The sequence below is a fragment of the Eublepharis macularius genome, chromosome 10 (assembly GCF_028583425.1).
Source record: "Eublepharis macularius isolate TG4126 chromosome 10, MPM_Emac_v1.0, whole genome shotgun sequence".
NCBI lineage: Eukaryota > Metazoa > Chordata > Lepidosauria > Squamata > Eublepharidae > Eublepharis > Eublepharis macularius.
Window position 1 is genome coordinate 2676996 of NC_072799.1, and position 26547 is coordinate 2703542.

Genomic DNA, 26547 nt, shown 5'->3' on the forward strand with positions numbered 1-26547 from the left:
GAGGGAAATCCGTGTTCAAAAATGTGCACGCTGCACTTTCTCCCTTACAGGATTCCAGGTGGGTTGACATTTTTCTTAGAGGAGGCTGCCATGAAGGCACTCTGGGTACCTCTGCCCTGCAGTCCAAACACACTCTCAATAATATTATCACCCCATCCTAGTAGATTGTGCAAGCTGAGGCACCCCTTCCTGGCAACAGCTCAGGAAACCTCGCTGGGCATAAGCTTTCGAGAGCCACAGCTCTCTTCGTCAGATGCACAGAGGGTATGAAGAAACTGGCCAGAGAGATATAGGTGGTGAGGGGAGGGGGGGAGAGGGTGCAGGGCGTGAGGGGTCATGCAAATGTAAATCAGTTGCAAAAGTCAGGAGAGAGGTGGAGTGCGCAATCCAGGCTGGGTGTGACCCCTCCCCTCCATGGCAGAATCTCAAACACTATTTTGTCCCTCACACAGAGAGAGAGAGAGGGGGAGAGGAGAGAGGTTTCAACCATGGAGGGGAGGGGGTCACGCCCAGCCAAGATTGTGGACTCCAGCTCTTTCATGACTTTTGCAATTGATTTGCATCTACTCCCCCCTCCCCTCACCACCTATATATCTCTGGCCAGTTTCTTCATACCCTCCATGCAGCTGATGAAGAGAGCTGTGGTTCTCGAAAGCTTATGCTACTATAAAGTTGGTTAGTCTTGAAGGTGCTACTGGACTCTTTACAATTTTGCGACTACAGACTAACACGGCTGACTCCTCTGGCTTGCTGGGCATGTGTGGCTGGCTGCACATGGGGAAGGCAGAACACTCTCTCTGTACGGGTGTGTGAGACAATAGCAAGAAGTTGGGGGGGGGGCAGCCAAGGTGGCACTACTTGCTACACGGCCACTGGCAGCATACCCCCTAGCCATCTGCATCCATAGCACTGCTGAGTGGCAGAGATTAAGCTCGCTGTCCCTCTGCCCGCAGACTATCACAAAGGTACAGGGAATACGAGATTTCCCTTCTGCGCTGAACGTGAACCTGGTGCTTTGCCAACACATTCCCCACGAAATACACACTGTATTGCATCCATTCCCACACAGCTGCAGGGGCTGAAGGTGCGTCGTGCATTCACCCCTAATTCATTCCTCACCCAAAGAGGCCTCAGAGACAATTCTAGGTAGTTCCCTGGGCTGGGCTCCTGGAGCAGGCCACAAGGTGCCTTATTTTGCCCCCTGGGTGGAGAAGCTGGAAAGGCCAGCCCATCATCTTGGGAAATCCAGGCTGCGACACATCACAAGGAAAGGGGTGTGTGTATGGTGGTGGGGAGCACACCCACATAACGTGTAGCCATGAATCCTGTTATTTTATTTATAGTGCGCCTTTCTCTCTGAGGCTCAAGACAGATGACAGGATATAAAACAGTCCAGTCAGACAGCACAAGGCAATCAATGAGCAATGCAATAGGATGAAGATTACAGAATTAAGGAACGATGCGGACAACAAACTATCTAAGGCAAAGGTGTACTGCAAAGGAAAAAGCTTGCTGTTGTAAGGTGCTAGGGTCTCTTCTGCAGGTCCTGATACAAGAGCCAGTTTGGTGTAGTGGTTAAGAGCACCTGCAGGACTCTAATCTGGAGAACTGGGTTTGATTCCCCAATCCTCCACTTGAAACTAGCTGGGGGACCTTGGGTCAGTCACAGCTCTTTCTGAGCTCTCTCAACCGTACCCACCTCACAGGGTGTTTGCTGTGGGGATAGTAATATAATGTATTTTGTAAACCGCTCTGCGTGGGCATTAAGTTGTCCTGAAGGGTGGTATATAAATCAAATGTTATTATTATAATTATAACATCAGCCTAGCCTGAAGATCCAGATAACTGGCCAGAACCAAACTGTGAACCTAAGAACCAATGTGGTGAGTGACTAGAGTGAGGGACTAGAATCTGGGCTAGCCAGGTTCAATTCCCGGCTCTGCCATGGAAGTTTGTTGGGTGACCTTGGGCCGATCACACACTCTTAGCCTAAACTACCTTACAGGCTTGTTGTGAGGGAAAATGGAGGAGAGGAGAATGATGCAAGCCACTTTGTTTTCCATTGTTGAGAAAGGCGAGGTATAAATGAAGTAAAATAAATAAATATAATCAAACAAAGAAACGGAATGCCTAAATTTTTGCTCCAACACTGCCACCTAGAGGTGTCATCTGGTCTTACACAGCCTTTTACAATGTAATGCCATCCACGTACTTGTTTCTCATGAACGGGAGATGTGGTGTGTAAATGTGTGTGCAGATGTTCGAGAAGGAATTCTTATGGGACGCGATGCAAAGAGTCCTTCTTTCCCGAAACTGCCTCGTCTTACTCAAAAATCAAGTGAGCAGATGGCAAAAGGGTTTTGTCGTCCTCACACTCTTTGACGGGCCAGACCTCACATGTGATGTGCCTCTGGGAAACTGCAGGAGGGACTGAATTTACACATGATGTCGAACTATGGCTTTTTGGGAGCTGTTGCAGAGTGCCTAAGAAAGCTGGGTGAGGTCCAGGATACCCCCCCCCCCCCCGCCCCCAGATCTCTGCACTACAAGCCTTAGGTAAGCGTGAACACATTGTATCTGGATAATGGTTCCATTGGTTTCAGAGGTACATTCAATACATCCCTACTTGGAACATGTCTTGTTTCCTGGAAAACTGTGGTAGAAGATAGCTGTTGTGTTCCTTACCAGGTATCAGATAATGTCACTCAGAGCCATGACCTTTTGGGGATTGACAAAGAGATTGGGTTCCTCAAGTTCAAAGTGTACTTTCTTACAGTCTGTGCTGTAAGAAATGGCTTAGATAAATGTTTTGGAATGTTTTGGAAAAGGGACAGCGACTGTAGACGACACTACGGAATACTGTCTGTTTGTGCAGATATGCTCCTACTGCCAGTTTCCGTATCATTTAATGTCATGTTAAATTACTTAAGTTTTCTTTCACCAATGTTTCATCTATATATCCAGATTTATTTAATTTTAATTTAATTTAATTTATTACATTAATATTCTGCCCTCCCCGCTTTCGCGGGCTCAGGGCGGATAACAAAAATACAAATGTTAATACCATTAAAAACATTAAAAACACTATATCTAGTCATTAAAATTTCAGCTATGTATATAAATGTCATATATTTATATATTTATATTTAAGCTTGCTGCCCAATTTGTGCAATCCGTACACGAATTGTATTGTTTAAGGAATGTGCCAGGCATTGATCATATTGACTTGCACTGTATAATCCACTTTGAACCTTTGTAAGAACGGCGGACTACAAATTACATAAATAAATACGAAATAAATACTGTGGGACGTTTGGTATAGGTGGAGCTGCTGTCTTTCAAGGATGGTTTATTTTGACAGTTCTTTTAGGGGGGAAATCCCTGTAAACATAGATGGAGAATCACAGTAACCCCCTCTCGCTTTGTCTCCTTTAAGCTAATTCCCCCATCTAATTATGAGACTGCTTATTTGGGTAACTCCGTGGTAACATACAGAACACCAAGTAGGTGAAGGAGATGGGCCACAACCCCGCTTGCCTTCCTTCTCAGTGGTGGCTGCCCCAGGGAGGTTGAAGGGAGAAAGAGACCTCCCCCCGCCCTCCATGTTGCCACTGGTAGTGGTTAGAGAGGGCTGGGGGTTCACGGGAGGGTCCAAAACTGTGAATATTTTTCAAACTCCTGGGGGGGGGGTGTAGAAGACTTTTATGGAGACTTCTCCCACGCTGCTCATGATTTGTGAGGCCTTTTCCAATTCAAGCCTGGGCCAGTTGGCCTATTGCTTGTTTCCAGCCACAGCAAGCTGGACGTTTGTGGAAAACTTGAGTTCCAGAAAAAGGAGAGGTCTGTGATCAGGGGGGGGGGCAGCAGAAGTGATAATGGATGCCGTGGCACCCTAAAGGCCAACAAACATATTGTGAAGTGTGCTTTTGTAAAGAAAAGCTGGCTCCACACAAACGGTCAGATGCAAACGAAGCTCCCGAAGGACTTCAACAGCTTGTCTGACAATCCATCTCTCAGTATTTAGGCTGTTGAAAGATTCTTTGCTGTATTGTATATTAAGGGCTGACAATGGCATCTCTGCTTTCAATTCCACAGCAACAACATTCACTCAAACTGCAGGCCATGGGCTTTAAGGCGTCTTTAGTGGCAGGTTTGAAAGCCATCTCATTCCAAGCCCCTCCAATACTGAACAGCCCTCAAACTCCGCAAGCAATTTACAGCACTTTTGAGAGCGGTGGGAAAGACAAAATTGCAGTTTTCAGTGTGCTCCTGTCAGTTTTTTGCACCAACTGACAGCCATGCAAGAAGGACGCACTTATCTCGATGCAACCATCTAGACGCGTTTTTTTTGTTGCCACCAGAGAATAGTGGAGTTCTGTCCCAAAGTCTACCCCCTCCCCCCGTTTCCAACTGAGTCATGTACACGTGGGAATGGGCAGCCACTGTGGCCTTAGGGGCTCGTATGTCAGACTCGGATCTAGGAGACCCAGGTTCAAATCCCCAATCTGCCACAGAAGCTCTCTGGGTGACCTTCACACACTCTCAGCCTAACCTACCTCTTAGGGTCGTTGTGAGGAAAAAAAACGGAGGAGGGGAGAATGATGTAAGCTGCTTGGTATCCCTTACAGGAGAAAGGCGGGGTATAAATGAAGCAAGCAAGCAAATAAAAATAAGTAGATATTCCCTAAACCATTTCCTTTCAACGTATCTGAAGAAGTGAGCAGTGGCTCACAAAAACTCATATTGAAATAAGTGCTGCTAGTCCTTAAGGTGCCGCTGGACTTTTATTTTGCTATGACAGTCCTAGCAGGGCTACCCCCCCTGCCCCAATGTATGGGGGAGGGCTATCGTGAAGATTGATTATTGTAACAAGAGTGACAGAAAGGCTGTGAGAGCACGGCGTGGAAACATTGTGGCTTAAGATGGCGCCAGTTGGCCTTGGCAGAGATGGTGATGGCATTGACACGTTGCAGGGGACGGCGTTGGTGGAGACCAAGGCCCTGGTGATGAAGTTCTCTTTCAGAGATGATGTTCATAGAATAGATCCAGAGGAGTTAGCCGTGTTAGTATGTAGTTGCAAAATAGTAGAGAGTCCAGTAGCACCTTTAAGACTCACCAACTTTATTGTAGCCTAAGCTTTCGAGAACCACAGCTCTCTTCGTCAGATGCATCTGATTAAGAGAGCTGTGGTTCTTGAAAGCTTATGCCACAGTAAAGTTGCATCTGACGAAGAGAGCTGTGGGTCTCGAAAGCTTATGCCACAATAAAGTTGCATCTGACAAAGAGAGCTGTGGTTCTTGAAAGCTTATGCTACAATAAAGTTGCATCTGATGAAGAGAGCTGCGGTTCCGAAAGCTTATGCTACAATAAAGTTGGTTAGTCTTAAAGGGGCTACTGGACTCTTGTCTTTACTATTTTTCAAAGAATGGATCCTTGGGGTGTTGTTGTTGACTGCGTAACGTTGCCACAGATGGTGTGACTGTAATGTCTGTGATCCGGGTGTTGGTGGGACATGTAATAGCTGCAGTTTGGGGGCAGATGGTACCAGATTGACATGTGGGAAATTATAACGGTGATGAGGGCGACGTCAGAGATGTTGTTGATGTGACAGGAGGTGATGACTGTCCTGGAAACAGACAGGGCCCTCAACTGTGAGTCTTGCACACCACGCATAGGAACGACTGGTGGGGTTCTGTGCTGCCCCTGGGGCTACCCCCGGAGATTTACTTCTGTGCATCTCTGGAAGCTGGTGCTGCTCTGTCTAGAGAGGGTTTCCTTGGGGGAGAGTCGCACTCTTCGCTCGTGGTCTTGTGTAGCTGAAGCAGAATCACCCGCAAAGAGGAATTCCCGGATCTTGCTCGTTCAGCTGTGGAAAGATCCAAGTCACCCAATCAGATAGAGAAGCAGAGAGAGCCCCAAAGTGTCTTCCATAGCTCAACCCCATGTACTTTCTGTTGTACATCACGTACTCTAGAGGAGCCATTTACACTTATGTGGCATGAGAAGCCATTACTGGAATCATCTGAAGCCTCAGGGAGGCCAAAGTAACGCCCCCTCCCCGAAGTGTGCTGTTTGCTGCACTTCTGCACAAAAGTCAAGAAAGACGTTTTCTCCAGCCCAGATCGGCTGAGGATCCTGGAGGTTTTTTGCCTTCCTCTGGGCATAGAGCGGAGGTCACCGTGGGAGTAGGGCTGGGGTCGCTGTGAAAGTACTGCATTGTGCAGGGGGTTGGTGTGGGCTCTTTAGGGCGATTTCCCGTGGGCCACTGCTCTGGAAGGCTTCTGTTGGCCTGGAACAAAATCAGCTGGGCCCCAGAGGTGCTGGCTGGCCGTGCTGCAGGGGCTGCTTGGCGCAGAGTAGTCCTGGGGTGATAATCACAGATGTAGGCTTGGCCAGTGCTACCACCCAGTCCCACGTCAAACAGCCCACCCACTCAGCTTCAGCCCACCTGCCAGTGGTCTGGGAGAAGGCCAACAAACCTGTAGCTGTGGTCATCACTTCTGGGGGCTCTAAACTGATTGTCCCCTTTGTGTCATACTCAGTCTTGTAGCACCTTCAAGACTCACCAACTTTATTGTAGCATAAGCTTTCGAGAACCACAGCTCTCTTCGTCAGATGCAACTTTATTGTCGCATAAACTTTCGAGAACCACAGCTCTCTTCGTCAGAAGCAACTTTATTGTAGTATAAACTTTCGAGAACCACAGCTCTCTTTGTCAGAAGCAACTTTATTGTAGCATAAACTTTTGAGAACCACAGCTCTCTTTGTCAGATGCAACTTTATTGTAGCATAAGCTTTCGAGAACCACAGCTCTCTTCGTCAGAAGCAACTTTATTGTAGCATAAACTTTTGAGAACCACAGCTCTCTTCGTCAGATGCAACCTGATGGTTGCATCTGATGAAGAGAGCTGTGGTTCTCAAAAGCTTATGCTACAATAAAGTTGGTGAGTCTTAAAGGTGCTACTGGACCTTTTACTATTTTGCAATTACAGACTAATATGGCTAACTCCTCTGGATCTATACTCTAGTCTGATCACAACAAGATCTATATGAGCAGCCACAACCACTGCGTAGAGCCCAAGGCAGCTGCTCCGCAACTTTCAGGTTCGGCGCTACCCTCATTGGAGCAGGCAAATCTGCTTTCATAAGGGCTTATTCCCTTGTTTTTTGAGTGTCCTGCATCTGCAGGCCCCCTCAGGAGGACATGCACATCTTTAACCTTCAGCAGAAAGCAATTTGTCCAATAGAAAGGCTGGAGCAATCACCCGTGCCTAACTGGAACCCCGTCAGTCCCTGGGTCTGCAGACAGAAAATGGCTTTTAAAAGTATTGAGAGCAGGCTGAGAGAGGCGATGCTTTCTGCGACGGACATCACAGAGGCCACCTGGTCCCAAATTTTGCACAAGTGCAAAACTTTCTTTTCAGCATTATCCAATGACGCTTGTAACTTGCAAACCAACTTCCAAATTAAGAGTGTGTACAATTCCTTTGCCCCATCGTCACCACATTGTCAGGAAGGTTTTAAAACAAGCCAAAAAAACTTGCAAACCCTTTTTGACCAGGGTCAGCATGTGGTGAGTGTTGCATTCCTCTCTCGAGTAGACTTCAGCTCTCTGGGAAAAAAACCATTGTCTGTCTTCAGTGTTTCTGGTTCTCCACCAGCCTCCCTTTCAGTTTGTTGCTTGGCTCTGCCCGGGGAAAGATTCTGGCAGCACAACCTCACCACATGGGCTTCCGCTTCTTTCGTTTCCATCTCCACCAGTTCCGCCTTCTGGGTTGCCCATGGCTTCCACTTTTTCCGCTGTTCATTTATCCTGGAAAAGAGGATGGCAGTTGGCCGGCACTGTCATGAGGCATGCCCACTGCGTGCCTTGCTCATTTGCTCCCCAGTCCATTGGTGGAAACATCTATCTATCTATCTATCTATCTATCTATCTATCTATCTATCTATCTATCTATCTATCTATCTATCTATCTATCTATCTATCTATCTATCTATCTATCTATCTATCTATCTATCTATCTATCTATCTATCTATCTATCTATCTATCTATCTATCTATCTATCTATCTATCACTTCCATCTTTCTCACTGAGGCTCAAGGTGGATTATGTAGTGTGAGATTAGTACAATCCGTTACAAGGACAAGGGCAGGCATTTCCACACAGTGTCAAGGACTTTTCCATAAATAATGTCAGAGGGTAGATGAATACAAGTTTATAAAGGCATAGCATTAGCAAAAGTCCAATACGGGGTTGAAGAAATGCTGAAACAGAACATAATCAATTCTAGGACTGACATTAGACAACATGAAGCTCAGGTAGTATATAGGAGTACGTATTCAAAGCAACAGATAATATGCAAGGCAATATAGTGATGAAGTCTATGGTCCTTAACTCATTAGGGAAACAGCTGAGACTCCCTCCCTACAATACAAAAAACATTTTGAATAATTTGGTTTTGCATCATTTGCGGAAAACCAAGAGTGTGGGAGCTCTCCTGACCTCCTCAAGCAGGCTGTTCCACAGGATAGGGGCCACCACAGAAAAAGTCTATGTACGGGCTGCTGTTGACTTTGCCCATGTGCAGAGTGGCACCTGCAAGAGACCCTGTTCAGATGAGTGAAGCTGGCATCCTTGCCATCTTTTGCTATTATTTGCTTTCAAATAATATCCTGCAGATATCCTGTTTAGTCTTGGAGCTGTTTTAATGCTGTGGCGGCAGCAGTTTTTCCTGGCTGTTTTATTGCCGCTACTTATCCTGGGCAGTATCCTGCCACTCTGTTCAGCTCACAGCATCACTGTCTTCTCTGTTATGTTTTGTTGAAGAAGGCCCTGTAGAGCAGAAGGACTTACAGAATTCTGCACACTTGTCTTTTAATGGCTGGTGGGGTGTCTGCTTCTCTGGGGTTGGTACAAGACTACAAGTAAGGCTTCAAAACACTTTAAATCAAGAAATAGATATAAGTGCTGTCAAGTCACAATCAGCTTATGGCAAACCCTGCTAGGGCTTTCAAGGCAAGAGAGAAGCAGAGGTGGTTTGCCATTGCCTTCCTCTGCAGAGTCTTCCTTGGTACCCATCGAAGTACCGGCCCTGCTTAGCTTCTGAGATCTGATGAGACCGGGCTATCCCATGCTGCCTTCCCTCCCAAATCAAGAAATAGCAAGTAAATATCAGTTTTTAAAATCAAAAAGGCACCAGCCAATTCTGCTTAGCTTAGAAGATGGTCCCCTATCTTGATTCAATTGCCCTGGCCACATGGATCCATGCTATGGTTCCCCCAAGGCTAGGCTACTGCAATGCACTCTACATGGGTCTGTTTCTAAAAACAACTTTGAAACTACTACTATTAGCTACTATTGGGTGTTAAGTGGGATTGTTATGACCAGGGCTTTTTTTCTGGGAAAAGAGGTGGTGGAACTCCGTGGGTTGCCCTCGGAGAAAATGGTCACATGGCTGGTGGCCCCGCCCCCTGATCTCCAGACAGAGGGGAGTTGAGATTGCCCTCCACGCCGCCAAGCGGCGCGGAGGGCAATCTCAGCTCCCCTCTGTCTGGAGATCAGGGGGCGGGGCCACCAGCCATGTGACCATTTTCAAGAGGTTCTGGAACTCTGTTCCCCCGTGTTCCTGCTGAAAAAAAGCCCTGGTTATGACCCTTTCTTTCTCTCGGGTAGATTTTGCCTTCAAGCTTTTTATTCTTGCCCCCTCTTGGTAGGTTGCTGCCACCAGGAATTAAATTCCAGAATAATTTAAATTTCTCCTTTTAGTAACATGCCCAAGGGACAGGCTTTTTCGTGGGAATATGTGGCCCTGAGGATAAGAATGGGATATAGGAATAACTCTGGGATTAAAACAAAAAACAAAGCAAAGTTTTATTTTTATAAGAAGCGTATCAGTTTCATATTGTTTCTTAAACTTGATGGTTTCCAAAGAGTAGTTCTCAATTCTTAAAGTTACTTTACTTAAACCCAGTCACACAGATCTTCTCTCAGGCTTCCCGCACAGCTTGGCTGCTTTTGATATTAATTTCTCTCTCAGTTACAAGTAAGACCTTTTCTCAGGCGTGCACACAGTTTGCCTGCTTTCCCCTGACTGAATGTCCTTTCACAAACACACAGTTCAGGTTTCCACACAGGTCATATTTCTCTCAGACAACATAGACAAGCTCAGGCTGCACATAGCTTGCTGCTTAAACCAGACTCAGTATTTTTCACAGAAATGCTTAAACATGTTAAGGCTGCACCCAGCTGGCCTCTCTCGCCCTGAATAAATCTTTTTTCTGCACTCTCAGTCTAAAACTGCATCCACTCCGCCCACACTCTCAGTCATTAACCAATCGTCTCCCTCACTCCTCCCTCTCTTTCACCCCCCACTCTTCATCCATACCACACTCAGCGTTTAAAGACACATGCACGCATTTACTTACAATCATTAGAGGGGTCGTATCACTCCCGTTCTGCTGATGCTCCGTTGGGTACCAATCAACCACCAGACTCAGTTCAACGTCCTGCATATTACCTACAAATGTCATTGGACCCACGTACCTGCGGGGCGGCCTCTTCTGCTATGTGCCACCATGACAGCTGAGCTCATGTGAGCAGCAAAGCCTTCTTGAGCCGCCTTGCTGCACACGGAGAAAATCCACCTATTCTCTGTGGTGGTTCCCACATTATGCAACGGCCTGCCTGAGGCTGTCAGGGGCCCCCCAGGAGGCTAATCTTATAAACGGAGCAGAACTATAATATAATGATGGATCAGCTCAAGAGGCAACTTCTTTCAGGGATAAATTTGTCTGCAATGATCGTTTTGTTGCTTGTTTGCGCGTGTTATTTTCTAGTTCTCCAAGCCCAGCCCCACTGCGTCGTTCTGCTTTAATAAGCATCTTTGCTGTAAGGCTGAATTATTTTACCGTATTTTGTACTCTGGGTACCATCTGATGCTGTAAGTACGTTCCTACGGAGCAGCTTCTGCATCATTGAATATGTCATGTCAAATTGCTTATATGTTGTTTCAGCATTTTTTCACCTCTGTATCGATAGTGTTGATATGCCCTGTGTAATCCACCTTGAGTCTCAGTGAGAAAGATGCACTATAAATAATCTTTAAACATAAAAGGTGAGTTGTATTCCCGACGACTCACCTTTTATGTGGTGCAGGCACCGTCTGTGCGCCTGTGGGAAGGACGGCCCGCCTCCCAGCTCTTTGCCGCCATGATAGGCTGGTGGAGGGAAGGGTCCACCCACCTGCAAAGTCTCCGTGCCTGGTTCAGGGTGGGCAGGAGCCAGACAGGTGGGCATGCCTCCCAGCCCTTTGCTGCCATGATTGGCCAGTGGAGGGCAGGGCCTGCCCATGTGCCAACCTGCTGCCCCCAGATTGGTGTGGCCAGGCGGCTGGACAGGTGAGCGTGCCTCCCAGCCCTTTCCCACCATGACTGGCTGGCACCGTCGGAGGAAAAGCTGGCCCACCTGCACAGCCCTCTGCTTGGAGCGAGGAGGTGGCAGGACGGGCGGCTGTGTTTCCCAGGACCTCCCCACCATGATCGGGGTGCTGGAGACGGGGCAATGCCAGCCCCCGCCCCCCCGCCCTCCTCCCCCCACTCCAGATTTTGGTGCTGGGGAGGGGGCGATGCCTGGCCCAGCCCCCCTGCCCTTTCTAGAGCCCACTGTATTTTTTTTTTGCCACAACAGGCTTTGTTGCTAGTGTATAATAATACTAATACTAATCGATGGCTTCAGGAACAAACTGCCTGAACAAAATTTCTCGTGCTACTATGAAAACTATGAAGGGAACTGAATTAGCACAGCTTTTGTGCTGTCCCCCCTGCCAAGGCTTTCTCAAAACTCTTCATGTTCACAGGACACTTCTTGGGGGGAGCTCATGGTTCCGGAGAAGAAACTTCGGCCACAACTTCTTCACTTTCAATTGGCTGCCGGGAGCCCTCGTCTTCATTCGCTCCCTGCTTGCCACTCTAGCAACCAGCAGACGCAAAGTTATCCTTACCTGCTCCAGTTCTTTTGCACTCCAAACGCCAAGGCGCAAAGCGCGGCTGCGCAAACCATGCCGATGAAGACCCCGGCCAGGATTTTGAAGGAGTGGAGGTCTGAGAGGGCTGCAGGCAAAAAGAGGAAGAGACAGAATCCTTGGCATGGCTTAAAAAAAAACTCTTGAAATGTTTTTTTCTCGCAGCAGCTCTCCAAGGTCTCAGGCAGAAGTCTTTTGCATTTCCTGCTGCCTGGCCCTTCTAATGAGAGCCAGTGTGGTGGACTGGCGGACTAGGATATGGGAGACCCGGGTTCGAATCCCCACTCTGCCATGGAAGCTTGCTGGGTGACCTTTGGCCAGTCATTCTCTCACAGCCCAACCTACCTCACAGGGTTGCTGTGGGGATAAAATGGAGGAGGGGCGAATGCTGTGATAAACTCTTTGGGTCCCTGCCCGGGAGAAAAACAGAGTATAAATATCTAAATTAAATAAATAGGATATAAGAGCCGGAGGTGCCAGGGAGGGCCCCCGGGATCTTGTGCCTGTAAAGTAGATGCTGTACCAACGAGCCGGGACCCCTCCCTCTGCCAGCTGCCGCCTCTGCCCGATTCAGATAACACATGAATGTGCCAAATCCACAAGTTCACTCATTCTAAACACTGGGAAAGAACTTACAAGTGGGAAGGCAGTCCAGAAACAAATATCAGTTTAGACCTTTTTGCTTGAGAAAATGCAGCTCTCCCTTGCCGGAGGGAGAAGCCTGTGTGGTGGGCACCCATTCCCAGCCAACCCATCCAGAACCAGTTTGGATCAGTTCCTTGCCTCCCACCACCTCTGTTCTGATAGAAGCAGCCTGATACGTGGTTAACAGGATTCTGCTGAAATCCCCGCCTGTATTTTCTGCCAAGGGACTCACTGCATGTGAATCCCCCCTCCCAATTTATATTTCACCCTGACAGCCCTCCAAGGAACTCACAGCGCTCTGCCGAGTCCTCCTCTCCCTAACTTTATTCTTATAACAGCAGGTTGGGCTGCAAGAGAGACGGACTGGCCTGTAGCCATCCAAAGAACCTCTAGGTTGAGTGGGGATTTGGGGCCAGGCCTCCCCCATCCCAGTCCAATACCTCAACGTCATACCACACCGGCTCTTGTTTTATCCTCACAACAGCCCTGCAAGGTAGGGTTGGCTGAGAAGTCATTTAGTGTGTTTCATGAATGAAGCGGCGTTTGCACACGGCACTTCCCAATCTGAGCCTATTAGCCATACCGCCAGGGCTACAAGATCCCTAGGTCGTGGCTAGGGAGCCTCTCCCTCAAACCGAACCACACACTCGCGCCACTAGGGGGAGTCAGGATCCTTATTTTAGGAAACCAGACTCCACTTTGGTCTGGCGTTTAGGGATGTGTCAGAAGAATTGGGAGGGTGCACTGGAAATTTTAAGTGTAACATGATGTGACGGCAGCCAGCGCCAAACACCTGATTGCATCTGATATGTTGGATGTCCTGTGGAGCAGACGCAAGGCACAGCACTGACTCTAGGTTAGCAGCTGAGTCAGGAATATCCCTCCCCGCTCCAAGAACAGTAATTAGGGGTGCCAACCTCCAGGTGGAGTCTGACGTTCTCCCAGAATTACAACTGATCTCCGGACCACTGAGATTAGTCCCCCTGAAGGAAATGGATTAGTTCCCCCTGAAGGAAAAGGGCAGATTCTATGGTATACCATAGAGTCCAGGAGAACTGGAAGTCGTAGAGGGATGTCACGTTCCTACTGAGCTCCCTACTGTCCTAACGCTGCGCCCCCAATCACCACCCCCAAATCTCCAGAAATTTCCTACACCAGAGTTGCAGCCCTAAGAGTAAGGCACCCATGAGAAGTAGAGGGGAGGAATCAGTATGGAGGCATAGAGGGGTGAGGGTCTTGCCAGCTGATAGGAAGGGCCGAACAGGATTGCAGTTCAATGGGGAAAGTGCTGGTTAGGAAGTTCACGGGAGATTCGCAAGAAGAACGAGACTGGGTCTGGATCCGTGGAAGATTCCAGAGTTTACAGGCAGTGGACACAATCCAGGGGGAAGGCGTCCCACGCAAGCCCCACCAGAACGAATGGAACCTTCGGCCTTATTCATTTGAATGGGGCTGGTATGGAAGACGTTCCCGCTGGATTGGGCCCACTTCTCTCATACTGGTGGAGGAGTCTTGAGGCCCAAGCCCTGGCACAGAATGCCCTCAGCTGGTGAGGGGGGTGCCAACCTCCAGGTGCATTCTGGTTATTTCCCAGAATTACAGCTAACAAAGGCCAGAGGCCCAACATTGCCAATTAGAATAAACTGTCCAGACGGAAAAGCTCTCCCTAAAACAACAGCTCAATGAAGCACATAATAACAGCAGTAGCAGGACTGCTGGTTTCCATCCCTTAGAGCACCTGGGAGACAAAAGAGGGAGAAAGGCGCAAATCATAGGGTTGAAAGGGACCTCCAGTGTCATCTAGTCCAACCCCCATGGCACTGCAGACGCACTTTGAACTCTCCGAAAAATGATGGCCTTTCTCCCAACACTGACATATCACAGTTTTAAAAGTGCACTCTCCCTTGCCCTGAAACCAGTTCCTTTTTGTGCTGCTGTTATCTCCCGGTGTTCAACCCACTCTCTGCGCTGAACTCCAAGGCGCCAGTTGCATTGCCAAGTGGGTTGCTGGCTAGACAGACGTAACGCCCCGAATCCTCAGCCACCACGTCTCGGATCTCCACCCTGAGGCTGTTGTAGGACTGGAACGTGCTGAAACGCCGAGCAGACGCCGAGCGGGAACCCTGGGTGCGAGCCACAAGGCTGCGTCCTTTGTAGAGGGCCAGTTCGGACGAGGGGCGGCTGTCGACTTGGCAACGAAGGATTCCGACTTTCCCTCTCTGATTGTCCAGGAAGGCACTGAGGGAGGGATTCCGAGGTGCATCTGTGCAGATAAGAAGAGCCCAAACGGATCAGCCCAAGAGCTCCCCTTGTCTACCACCCAAAGCCAGATTTCCTCACCCTGCTAGACTCATAAACCAGGCATGAAAGCAAAAAGCCATCTCCTGTAGCTTGGCCCTAACATCTGCCTCTGGCTAGGGAGGCTCCATTGAGTTATCCTGGGACAAATAGCCTTGCCAGGGCAGCCTGGTCCTCCTTGGCTTCAAGCCACCTGAACCAATGGCCATCGCGCGGGACAATTGCCCCAGGCCACATCTACAGTGAGTGACAATTAGTACTGTGTTTCAGTGTCTGAAATGATCAAATCTCTTCCCTTCCAATGCCATAAAACTTGTTAATGCAAATAGCACCTGCCCTGTCCCAAACCATCAGCAATTCTGCTTGTCTGGTGTTGCCCCAGGCTCCGCGTGATTCCCCCTCCCCCGCCGCCCACAGAGAGAGACAGAATTGGTGCAGTGGGAGAATCCGTTTTCATTCTACTCTGAGACCCCTACACATTTTTGCGTACACTTCATCAGCCGGATCTGGAATAAGTTTTTTATGCATTCCTGAATTTATTCAGTCAGTTCTCGCACTGAACCAATTTACTTTTGTTTTTTGAGCCACTTGCTTTAGCAGAGGAATCAACTCTTATTTTTCTGTTGAACGTGTAGGTGGTTTCTGTAACCACCTACGGCACACCAGCTCCTTTCCTCTTCCTCTCTCTCACAGCCCAGGCAGGTCAATCGTTTGGCTTGCAGGGGGTGTCTCTTCCCAACCAACGGCAACAAAGAAGACTTTGTAGTTCAGCTCAAGTCCCTGATAGGTTGTCTTAAAATCTTTCCATGAAGAATTCCACTAACTTTAGGTCCAAAACTGCTAAACAATGAGAGGATCCCATTTGTAGAAGAAGAGCTAGCCAGTCAGCCAGCCAGCAAGCCAGATCTTTCAGTTTCTGAGATTAAAAAAAACATGCTACTAGGCTAAGCCATGATGTCAAATATATAGCCTTTTTAAAAGAAAGATTATATGTATTTTTAAATGGAGAAAAAAAATTACATGGTCACAGGGTGAAGCAAAAAGGGGAGATTTAATCGATCGTTCAGCCCCAGAGCTTGTCATAACCATATCTTGTGGCAGTGAGTTCCGTAAGTCAGTGTCAGGAATTACTTGCTTTTGCCTAGAAGAATTAGACAGTTGTTGGTGCAGATTGCTGCTTACCAAAGTAGTTAGCTTATCAGAATATACTGAGCCATTCTCAGATAAAGGCCATTGGGGCCAGCTTAACAGAAGTGCAGGGACTGGAATACCATTGTGGGGGGGCATTCCTGGGAGCCCCGGCTTGGCTCTCTTCACTTTGAAAACCCAGCAACCCCTTGCAAAGCTTTCCCAAATGTACTCCACGCTCTCCATGACACTCACAAAGCACGTTCAAGAGGACCAGGCCAGAGGTCACGCTTCCCATCTCCCCTTCTGCCCGACAATGGTACGATCCTGCGTCATCTCTGGCTACAGCCTCCAGCAGCAGGGACTGGCTGGGCCCATCCTGGAGCCATTGGCTATTCTTATACCAGGTGTAGTTCATTTCTCTGACAGCCTGGCTGGCAACCACACAGGTCAAGTTGGCCGCAGACCCTTCTTGGAGGTTCGGTGAAGGGTCAATAGTGATTCTTGCACCTGAGGAGGGGAAGAGTATGTGAAAAACCAAAGAGATTGTCATGAACCAAAATGGATCTGTCTGTCTGTCTGTCTGTCCAAGCTCAGGGGAAGTGAGCTTGGATTAAGCTAGGTTGGATAAAGCTAGGGAGAAAGGTGGGGTATAAATGAAATGAGTTAAGCTAGGTTGAACCTAGGGTTAGGGTTATCATATTGCAGCAAAAACTGAGTGGCTATATGATGGCTGTGGCTCAGTGGAAGCACAGCTAGCTTGCACCCTGAAGGTCCCAAGTCCAATCAGTGGCATCTCCAGGTAAATGGCCTGAGGCAGCAGGTGTCGGGAAAGAATCTTAGAGAGTTGCTCTCACTCAGAAAGGACAATACGCAGCGAGAAGGACCCATAGTACAGCCTTTTAGGGTCATCTGATATGACACTGCCACATCAGCCATGGGATCCCTGATTGGCTAGGACCACAATGTTAGAAAAGTAGGGTTTTCCTCATCACATCAGCCATGGGATCCCTGATTGGCTAGGACCACAATGTTAGAAAAGTAGGGTTTTCCTCATCACATCAGCCATGGGATCCCTGATTGGCTAGGACCACAATGTTAGAAAAGTAGGGTTTTCCTCATCACATCAGCCATGGGATCCCTGATTGGCCAGAACCACAATGTTAGGAAGAAGAGAAATGGCATAGAAACAGCTGCTGACAGAGCTGTGAAGAACGTTGCTGGGTTTAAGGAATGACCCCCCCCCCCAGCAAAAATCTTTCTATGCAAACACAGGTGCTTTGGCACCTGCTAACAAGTCCTGCTAGGAAGCCACTGACAATGCTGCTTCTGCAACAAATGTCATTGCACGATGCAGTCTTTTGCAAATGCCTCTTTTCATGGTCACAAATCACAGTGCTAGACAGAAAGCCAGCGTGGTGCAGTGGTTAGAGTGTCAGACTAGGATCTAGGAGACCCAGGTTCGAATTCCCGACTTTGTCACAGAAGCTCACCAGGTGACCTTGGCGCAGTCACACAGTCTCTGCCTAACCTACCTCACAGGGTTGTTGTGAGGATAAAATGGAGGAGAGGAGAATGATGTAAGCCACTTCGGGGCTCACTGAGGAGAAAGGTGGGGTATAAATGAAGTAAGTAGTAAATAAATATGCACCTTCCCCAGCCCTGTCTCCTGAGAATGGGCTCGGGATTGTCTGCGTATGAGGCGGGTGTTCTACCCCTGTGCTTGGAGTGGTGAATGAGGAAAGGAGCCGCATTCAGAAGAAAGCTCTGCCACGGGATGGGAATTGCCTGACCTGACCCTGCAGTTTGTGCACAAGAGGAGACCCACATGTGAGTGACATATGGGGAGGAATGACTCACTCTCCACACTGAAGTATATGGAGGCCGTGGAGGCTCCATAAGTGTTGTTAGCTGAGCAGAGATATTGCCCTTCATCTTCCATGCGGACCTCGTTGATTTCCACCTTCAAGGAGTTGTGAGCCCAGCGGATGTTGAGCCGTGGGGTGGGCAATCCTCCAGAACTCCTGCCTGCAGCCACAATCTCGTGTCCTTTGTACAGGGCTATGTCAGACAACGGATGGCTCTCGACTGTGCATTGGATAATAGCTTGGTTGCCTGACTGTGTCTCCAAGAAGGAAACCAGCGTGGGTTTCTTGGGAGCATCTACAGGGGGAAAAATGACACCACATTTCAGCCAAAGAAGGACAGGAGTGTTCAGAAAGAACAGTGGTGGAAAGGTGGGGTGTGGAGGATGCAAAGGAACGTAGTATCCAGTGCATACTGCAAATATTGGGTTACTTTGTGAACAAGATTAAGCTTCTAGAGATGTCTTTGTTCTCAGACAGCATAACATTATACCTTAATGTTATAGAGAGCCAGTTTGGTGTAGTGGTTAAGAGCACGGGACTCTAATCTGGAGAGCTGGGTTTGATTCCCGACTCCTCCACTGGAAGCCAGCTGGGTGACCTTGGGTCAGTCACAGCTTCTCAGAGCTCTCTCAGCCCCACCCACCTCACAGGGTGTTTTGTTGTGGGGATAATAATAACATACTTTGTAAACCACTCTGAGTGGGTATTAAGTTGTTCTGAAGGGCGGTATATAAATCTAGTGTTGTTGTTGTTGTTATTAAAAATCAGGAGTTATCGCCCATTATTTTTTTCAACAGCTTTCACTCCACCTTTGCAATGCAATAGAAATAGGTACAAATAAGAAATTCCGATCTCATTAGCACTTTAGTCCCTCCCCTCTTTCTCAAGGGGCCCCCCTGCTTTGTTTCTATTGTCTTAAATACTCTTTTTACAATTTAAAGTGCATTCTTTCCTTTCTTTTTTAAACAACAATTTTTTTAAAAAAAATATTGAAGCAATGTTCAGGGATGTGGGAGTAAGTTGACTGATGATGATAGGTTCAGGTGGGCAGCTGTGTTGGTCCGCGGTAGAAGCCCAAGATTCAAGTCCGGTTCACCTTAAAGACTAACAAGTGTTTGAGGGTATAAGGGCCCAGGGATCTCTCCTCTCCTACTGGAAGATAGTTTCAGGTAGGTAGCCGTGTTGGTCGGCAGTCAAAGAGCAAGACTGAAGGGCGCTTTGACTCTGAAATGCTCATATCTTGGAAATCTTGTGGGTCTTTAAGGTGCTAGTGGACTTGAATCTTGCTTCATGATGAGAGAGCCGTCAGCAGGGCTTTTTTCAGCTGGAATGTGGTGGAACAGAGTTCTGGCACCTCTTGAAAATGGTCACATGGCTGGTGGCCCCGCCCCCTGATCTCCAGACAGAGGGGAGTTGAGATTGCCCTCCACGCCACTGGTGTGGAGGGCAATCTAAACCCCCTTCTGTCTGGAGATCAGGGGGTGGGGCCACCGGTCATGTGACTGTTTTCACCGAGAGCGATTTAAACTTTAAAAAACTCCCCCCTTGTTCCAGCTGACCCAAAGTGATGTCATTGTGCAGTCCTGAGTTCCACCACTGAGTTCCACCACCTCTTTTCCCAGAAAAAAAGCCCTGGCTGTCAGTCAATCATTTTTGTGGAAAATCACTTTCTGTTGCAGATAGCACATGGATTTAAGTTCTTCATGAACTTAACTCTGGAAAACTGGCATGTGCCACAAATGCACGCCCAGAGCTGCCCCCTACCCTTCCCGGCAGTCTTCTAACTGTGTGCACCCTCAGCCTAGCTGGAAATGGACTAAACACAGAGGTACTTGCAGAGGACGCGCATGGAAGCAGGGGGCGATGTCCGGATGCCCTTCGCGTTGTGCACTTGGCAGGAGTAGGCACCCGTGTCTCCTGGGGTTACAGCCTGGAAGACGAGAGAGGCGGCAGAGCCCTCGGCCAGCCACTGGGTGTTCTTGTACCAGGTGTAAAGAGCATTGGACGTGGAGCTGATGTCTTCGCAGGTGAGAGAGACGGGATCCCCTTCCTGCACATCTGGAGATGGGCTGATCACCACCTTTGTAGCTATGAGAGAGGTGAGAATCGGGCTATGATGGGCTGCCGGGAGGCAGGAAACCATCAGGCAACCGTTCCTTGGTCGATCTATTCCCAGCCACAGTGCTTGAGAGTGAGGCTGGGTCTCCTAATGCCTCTTTCCACAGCTACTGACAAGACCAAGAATATGAATCTAAGCCTCACAGAATCATAGGGTTGGAAGGGCTCTCCAGGGTCATCTAGTCCAATCCTCTGCACAATGCAGGAAATTCACAACTATCTCCCTTCCACACACACACCCAGTGGACCTTACTCCATGCCCAGAAGATGGCAAAACACCATCAGGATCTCTAGCCAAGCTGGCCCGAGGAAAATTGCTTCCTGGTGACGATCGGCCTTCCCTTGGGCATGTCAGAAGGGGCCACGAGAACTAAGCCCTGATGGAGCCCTTCCTGCCCTCCCTCTCATGATCTGCCTCAGTTCACAGAATAAGCATTGCTGTCAGGGCTGCCAGATGGCCATCTAGCCTGTGCTTAAAAACCTCCAAAGAAGGAGAGCCCACCACCTCCCGAGGAAGCCTGTTCCACTGAGGGACCGTCAGGAATTTCTTCCTAATGTTTAGCCGAAAACTCTTTTGATTTAATTTCAACCCATTGGTTCTGGTCCGACCTCCTTGGGCAATGGAAAACAACTCTGCTCCATCCTCTATATTGCAGCCCTTGAAGTACTTGAAGATGGTTATCATATCTCTTCTCAGTGGTCTCCTCTCCAGGCTAAACATACTGAGCTCCTTCAACCTTTCCTCATAGGACTTGGTCTCCAGACCCCTCACCATCTTCGTTGCTCTCCTCTGGACACGTTCCAGCTTGTCTATATCCTTCTGAAATTGTGGTGCCCAAAACTGAACACAATACTTCAGGCGGGGTCTACTCAGAGCAGATTAGAGTGATACCATCACTTCTCGTGATCTGGACACTATGCTTCGGTGGATACAGCCCCAAACCACATTTGCCTTTTTAGCTACCACATCACACTGCTGACTCACGTTCAGTGTATGGTCTACTATGACCCCTAGGTCCTTTCCGCACATACTACTGCTAAGACAAGTATCCCTCATCCTATAATTATGCATTCCCCACTCCTCCACTTGAAGCCAGCTGGGCGACCTTGGGTCAGTTACAGTATCCCAGAGCTCTCTCAGCCCCACCCACCTCACAGGGTGATTATTGTTGTGGGGGGTCAGAATGCCGTGTGATGCGCTTGACACTCACTCTCCACCGTGAGTTCCAGGGAGGCTCTTGCCTTGCCAATGCTGTTGCTCGCCAGGCATTCATACAACCCTTCGTCATCCAAGCGGACCTCTTTAATCTCCAGTCTCAAGGAGTTGGGAGTGGAGGCGATGCTCAGCCGAGGGCCTGGCACTCCACTGCCTCGGATAGAGCTGGTGGCTGCGAGGACCTCGTTGCCTCGACGGAGCGACAGTTCTGACGGGGGGTTGCTGTCAACGGAGCACACCAGGATGGCCAGCTGCCTGTTCCGTGCCTCCAAGAAGGATGTCACTTGGGCATTCCTGGGTGGGTCTTCCAGAAAGAAAAGAGAGAGATGAGGAGGGGTTGGTGGATTGCACGTGAGTCCGTGAACCTTCCCTGCGTCAAACGCTTTGGAGGTTCCAAAGTATTGCTAACAAAGGCTCCATTGCCCAACCAAACCATGCCCGGAACTTACAGAGGACATTTAGGGTGCCCAGGGAGGAGTTTCGCACCCTCTCGGAAGTCTTCACAGCACAGTAATAGGTTCCTCCATCAGCCACAGTGACCTTGGGAAGGGACAGTGTCCTGGAAGGGCCCTCTGTGTACCACCTGTGGTTCTTATACCAGGTGTAGTGTGGCTCTTCAGCTGTACCACTGTCAACGGCGCAGGTCAGGTTTGCCGAGTCCCCTTCAAGAACATCCGGAGGAGAAACCCAGATCCGTGCGGCTAAGCGGGTGGGCAAAGAGGAAGAGAGACATGCAGAGATCTGCTCGGGGAAGGCCTCAAGGAGAAGGTGCTTCTGGATATTGGCTGCATTCCGGATCCAGCATCAAAGCTTAACCTGGCAGCCAAGAGCCTCCCGAGGCCGAGATAGATTCCCACTTTCCCTTTTCCCTTGCACGACCCAGGCTGGACCCAGACGATGTCCTATGAAAGCAAATCACCTGACCTGTCCATCTCCGTGGGCCCCAAGGGCTGGCAGAGCCCCTGGACTCTTGTCCCCCCCCCCATCTCTCAGCAGCCCTGGAACAGCATCCCATTTCCCTTCAGCAAACCCATCGGCCCTGCTTTGGCCGCAAGGCTGTCTCTCTTATTCAGTGTCAGAAACTCGCAAGGTGAGGGAATTCCCGGAAAAAGCATCTGTGGATATTCTGGTCAGAAAATGATTGCAGCTCAGGGGTTTAAAAGGGAACTGTTCTGGGGGCATCTTGAAGAAACCCAAGGGCAGCCTTTTGAATCCAGCAATGATCCCCCCCCATGGTGTCTTGTGGTTTGCTGGCTTGGGAAGTGGGAGAAGGGAGCCAATTCAGACCGCTTAAACTCTTTCACCAGCGCTGGTGTCCTGAACTCAGACCGGCCACCCCAAGTTGCTATTTGTCCTGTGGGGGGAAATCTATGCCCCACCTGACTATCTGCATATGCCCCCTCTAGTTGGAGAAATAACAGCTATGGGATCAATTGAGACTGGAAAATGGTGTGGGGTGTGTAAAACCTTCCTCCCCTGTGCTATGGCTAGGGGTGCCAATGTCCAGGTGAGGCCTGGAGTTCTCCTGGAATTACAACTGATCTCTTGACTACAGAAATCAGCTTCCCTGGGGGAAATGACGGCTTCAGAAGGCAGACTCTATGGTATACCATAAATTTTAGGTGAAATCTTTCCCCAAATCCTTCCCCTCCGAACCCACAAATCTACAGGAATTTCCCAGGATGGAGTTGCCGTGATCTGAATCAGCCCCTCCCCGCCGCCTCCGCTCTTCTCCCTGATATCCCAGCCCCTTGCTGCGTTTGGCCCTCCACTTGCCAACTTCCTTCTTTGAGCAGCTGCAAGGAACTGCCCCAGCTCTCAATACTCACTTTCGGCAGTGAACCTGACGGAGCTGCTGCTGTTACCATAGAGGTTGCTGGCCAGGCACACGTAGCCCCCTTCGTCTTCCATCACCACATCCTGGATCTCTACCTTCAAGCTGTTGTATGAAGCAGAAACTCTGAGCCGGTGGTTGTGAGTTGCATGGGAACCAGTGCTGGAGGCCAGGAGCTCTTCCCCCTTGTATATCACCACGTGGGATTCGGGCTGACTGTCGACAGCACACTGGAGGACTGCTACTGACCCACCCTGTGTCTGCAGGAAGGAAGTCAGCTGAGGGTTTCATGGAGGGTCTGCGTGGGGAATAGAGAGCCCAACGTTAGGGGAGGTCGGGAACATCATTCGTTCATTCATTCATTTGTTCGTTTGTTCATCTGTCTTTTCGTTCGTTCATTCGTTCATTCGTTCATATTTCACTTTACTCCCCAATGTGGCCTCAACCAAATCAGTTTGCAAATTAAAAATAAAACAGAAATAAAAGGAGAATAGTGGGGGAGGCTTCTGAGCCGTGCGGGAGCAGACCACTGGTGCTTCCAATCCAGCAACCTTTTTCTGGTGGTGGCCAGTCAGATGCCAGAGGGAAGCCCCACAAGCAGGGCCCATGCTGGCAGCCCACACACAGGGCCCATGCTGGCAGCCCTCTCTGACTGTTTCGCCCCCAGCCTCTGACAACCAGAAGCATTCTGCCCCTGGGTCCTGAGATCCCATTCAGCGATCATGACCAATGGCCAGTCAGACCTACTCTCCTCCATACATTTGGTCAACTTCCTTTTAAATCCATCACCACATCTTGTGGCAGTGAGTTCCACCGGTTGTCTACCTGTCGTGTGAAGTAACAGTTCATAAAAGGCCCAGCCCATTGAGTTAGTCCTGTACAGCAGGAGCACTAGGTGAGATCTCTGGATAGGAAAAGAGCTCTGTTTTGTGGAACAGACCAGGGGGAAGAGGGAGCCCCTGATGCAGGACACAACCTGGGCTCATCTCTTGCCCTGTTGACCGGAGGTCACGCCTTCCGATGCCGCTCTTTGAATTCCCTCCCATCCCCCCAACTGACGGGCTGCATCCTTTCAGGTTTGGCTTCTGGGACTGCAATTCACTTCACAGCAATACTTGGGCAGCCGTCCACGTCCAATAATCCCCCCACCCGGGTTATTTTGGTGTCAGGGTTTCCGTTCTGGACAAATCCCAGGTAAATAAAGCCACAGCCTCATCCAGGAGCTGTTTAAGGAACAGCTGCAAAATGGACCAGAATGCTGCTTCGTTAACTTCACCTCAGCTCTGGAAAGGCCTGGGGTTCAGACAAGCTTGTGTGGCCCCAGTTTGCCTTAGGGCTGTTCCAGGAAGGGAGAGAGAGGTTTAACTCTTCAAACTATTCAAAACCAACATTTTCAAAGAGGAACAAAGGTGTTTTTAGCAGACCCTGGTGATCTTCGGCCAGGACTCTGATCTGGAATGCCGGGTTTGATTCCCCACTCCTCCACTTGAAGCCAGCTGGGCGACCTTGGGCTAGTCACAGCTCTCTCGGAGCTCTCTCAGCCCCACCCACCTCACAGAGTGTTTTGTTGTGGGGATAATAATGGCATACTTTGTAAACCGCTCTGAGTGGGCATTAAGTTGTCCTGAAAGGCGGTATATAAATTGAATCTTGTTATTATTATCTGAGTTCTCTTACTGGGTAACCTACTTCTCAGGGCATTTGGCTGTTTTCACATATCTTACTAGCTGCACAAAATCGCTCCACAAATTGGAGTCATGATGGGAAATCGTGCCAGGAAGACGCCGTCGTTCCGGGAATTTTGTTTGATTTTGCGTGGCCGGTAGGACTTGTGAAAACAGCCTTTGGGGAGTTAGAAAAGAACAGCCCCTCTTAGCTTCCCGCCGGAAGGCTTAGATAGAAAGGTGAGGCCTGAATAAACTCCGGCCTCCTGTCCCAGACCTCACCTCCCATTGCAAGCCCGTTCTCTGCCTCACCCCCAAAGCCAACAGCCTTTGATCACGGTCTCTGATGGCCAAATGGTAACGCTGTCCTCTGTCTGTAGGATAGGTGCCCTTGGGGACATTGGCAGGGGGTGCAAAGTTCCAGGGGACCTCCCTCCCTCTGCTCCTTGAATGCCTCCTAGCAGGAGATCCTCCAAGGAATGTCCGTCATCCATTTGGAAGAGTTCTTGCTGTGTTCTGCTGATGTTTCCTTGGACATGACTTAAAAGAAAAATCCCGTTCTGTTCCTCACTGTTGGGATTTAGCAAGTGTTCTTCGTTCAGTCGTGGAAGTGTTAAACTGTTGTGTTACTTACTTAATTAGTAAACTAGTTTGCATGTAAGCACTTAGCAATCGAGTTAAGCTTCCTGCCCTAGAAAGGGGAGTCTTTATGCTTAATGAAGAAGATGTCGGATTCACTATTCGGCAGCCAGTTTATCGGGCGGCAATTAGCTAGAAACATATACTAAGGTTTTATTGCTCTTTGTTCAGTTACAGTCTCTCTCTCTCTAAGTCTTTCTAACCGGTAAGATGTAGCTAGAGAGCTATTCTTTGTTTTCTTACCAATGTAATCTTTTTTTTTCTTATTATGTAGTAAAGAATTTTATAGAGTTAAACATGGGTGTCATGGATGCCAGCATACATGCTATGATTGTGTTCTGCATTCTATAATGGTCAATGCTGTATGATTCTGTTTGCCTGAATTCAGGGCCGGCTCCTCCATTGAGGCAACCCTGGCGATCGCCTCCAGTGCTGAGGCACTGGAGGGGGCGCTGGGGCCAGGGCTGTGCACCGTGGAGCTGGTGGTGGCAGCGTGCGGGCGGCTGTCTGGGAGGGATGGGAAGCTGCCCGCGCACCACCCTGGCTGCCTGCCACACCTGGCCCGCAGCTACTGCAGCCTCCCAGCTCCCCCGCACTGCTGCTGCCACCAACACGCACCCCCGGCCGGGAGCAGCAGCCGCGGGCCAGGCACGGCAGGCGTCCAGGGTGGTGCGCACAGCAAAGAAGCGGGACGGCTTGGAGGACGCACACGCGCCTCCCCAGCCACCTGCCGTGCCTGGCTGGGCTGGCAGCCTCTCAGCCCTCCTGCCCAGCTGCCCACTGCCCTGCCCTCTGGGTGTGCATGTGCATTCTGTGCATGTGTGAACGAGGAGGCAGGAGCAGTCCTGAAGCTGCCCCCACCCCGGCCTCAGGCGCCAGAAACTCTGCCATCAGCACTGCCTGAATTACATGCTGTAACTCTGTGTGCTCACCTGAGAGTGTCTTAACTTCTGATACTAAGTGCAAGGGAGCCAGTGGGCCCCTCCATTATCTGTTGCAAATATGTGCTTTCACTTTTCACAGCAAGTGTCCTTGAAGGAGCTGCTAGCCGCAAACATTGTAACTTTCCCAGAGAGAAATTTTCTTTGTATTTCATGTAGTCTGGACTACCTTGTT

The 26547-nt window shown here is 49.3% G+C and overlaps 1 protein-coding gene across 1 annotated transcript in view; it reads right to left on the minus strand.

Moving 5' to 3' along the window:
• Positions 1 to 4706: 4706 nt before the first annotated feature.
• The window catches only part of SIGLEC1 (sialic acid binding Ig like lectin 1), a 49018-nt gene continuing 27177 nt past the window's right edge, over positions 4707 to 26547 (minus strand). The window contains 10 exon segments of the mRNA XM_054990229.1: positions 4707 to 5866; positions 7723 to 7813; positions 12001 to 12109; positions 14627 to 14929; positions 16348 to 16602; positions 17953 to 18255; positions 19797 to 20048; positions 21290 to 21598; positions 21744 to 21995; positions 23124 to 23426. Coding sequence (XP_054846204.1) covers positions 5828 to 5866; positions 7723 to 7813; positions 12001 to 12109; positions 14627 to 14929; positions 16348 to 16602; positions 17953 to 18255; positions 19797 to 20048; positions 21290 to 21598; positions 21744 to 21995; positions 23124 to 23426 — 2216 coding nt within the window. The 3' untranslated portion in view covers positions 4707 to 5827.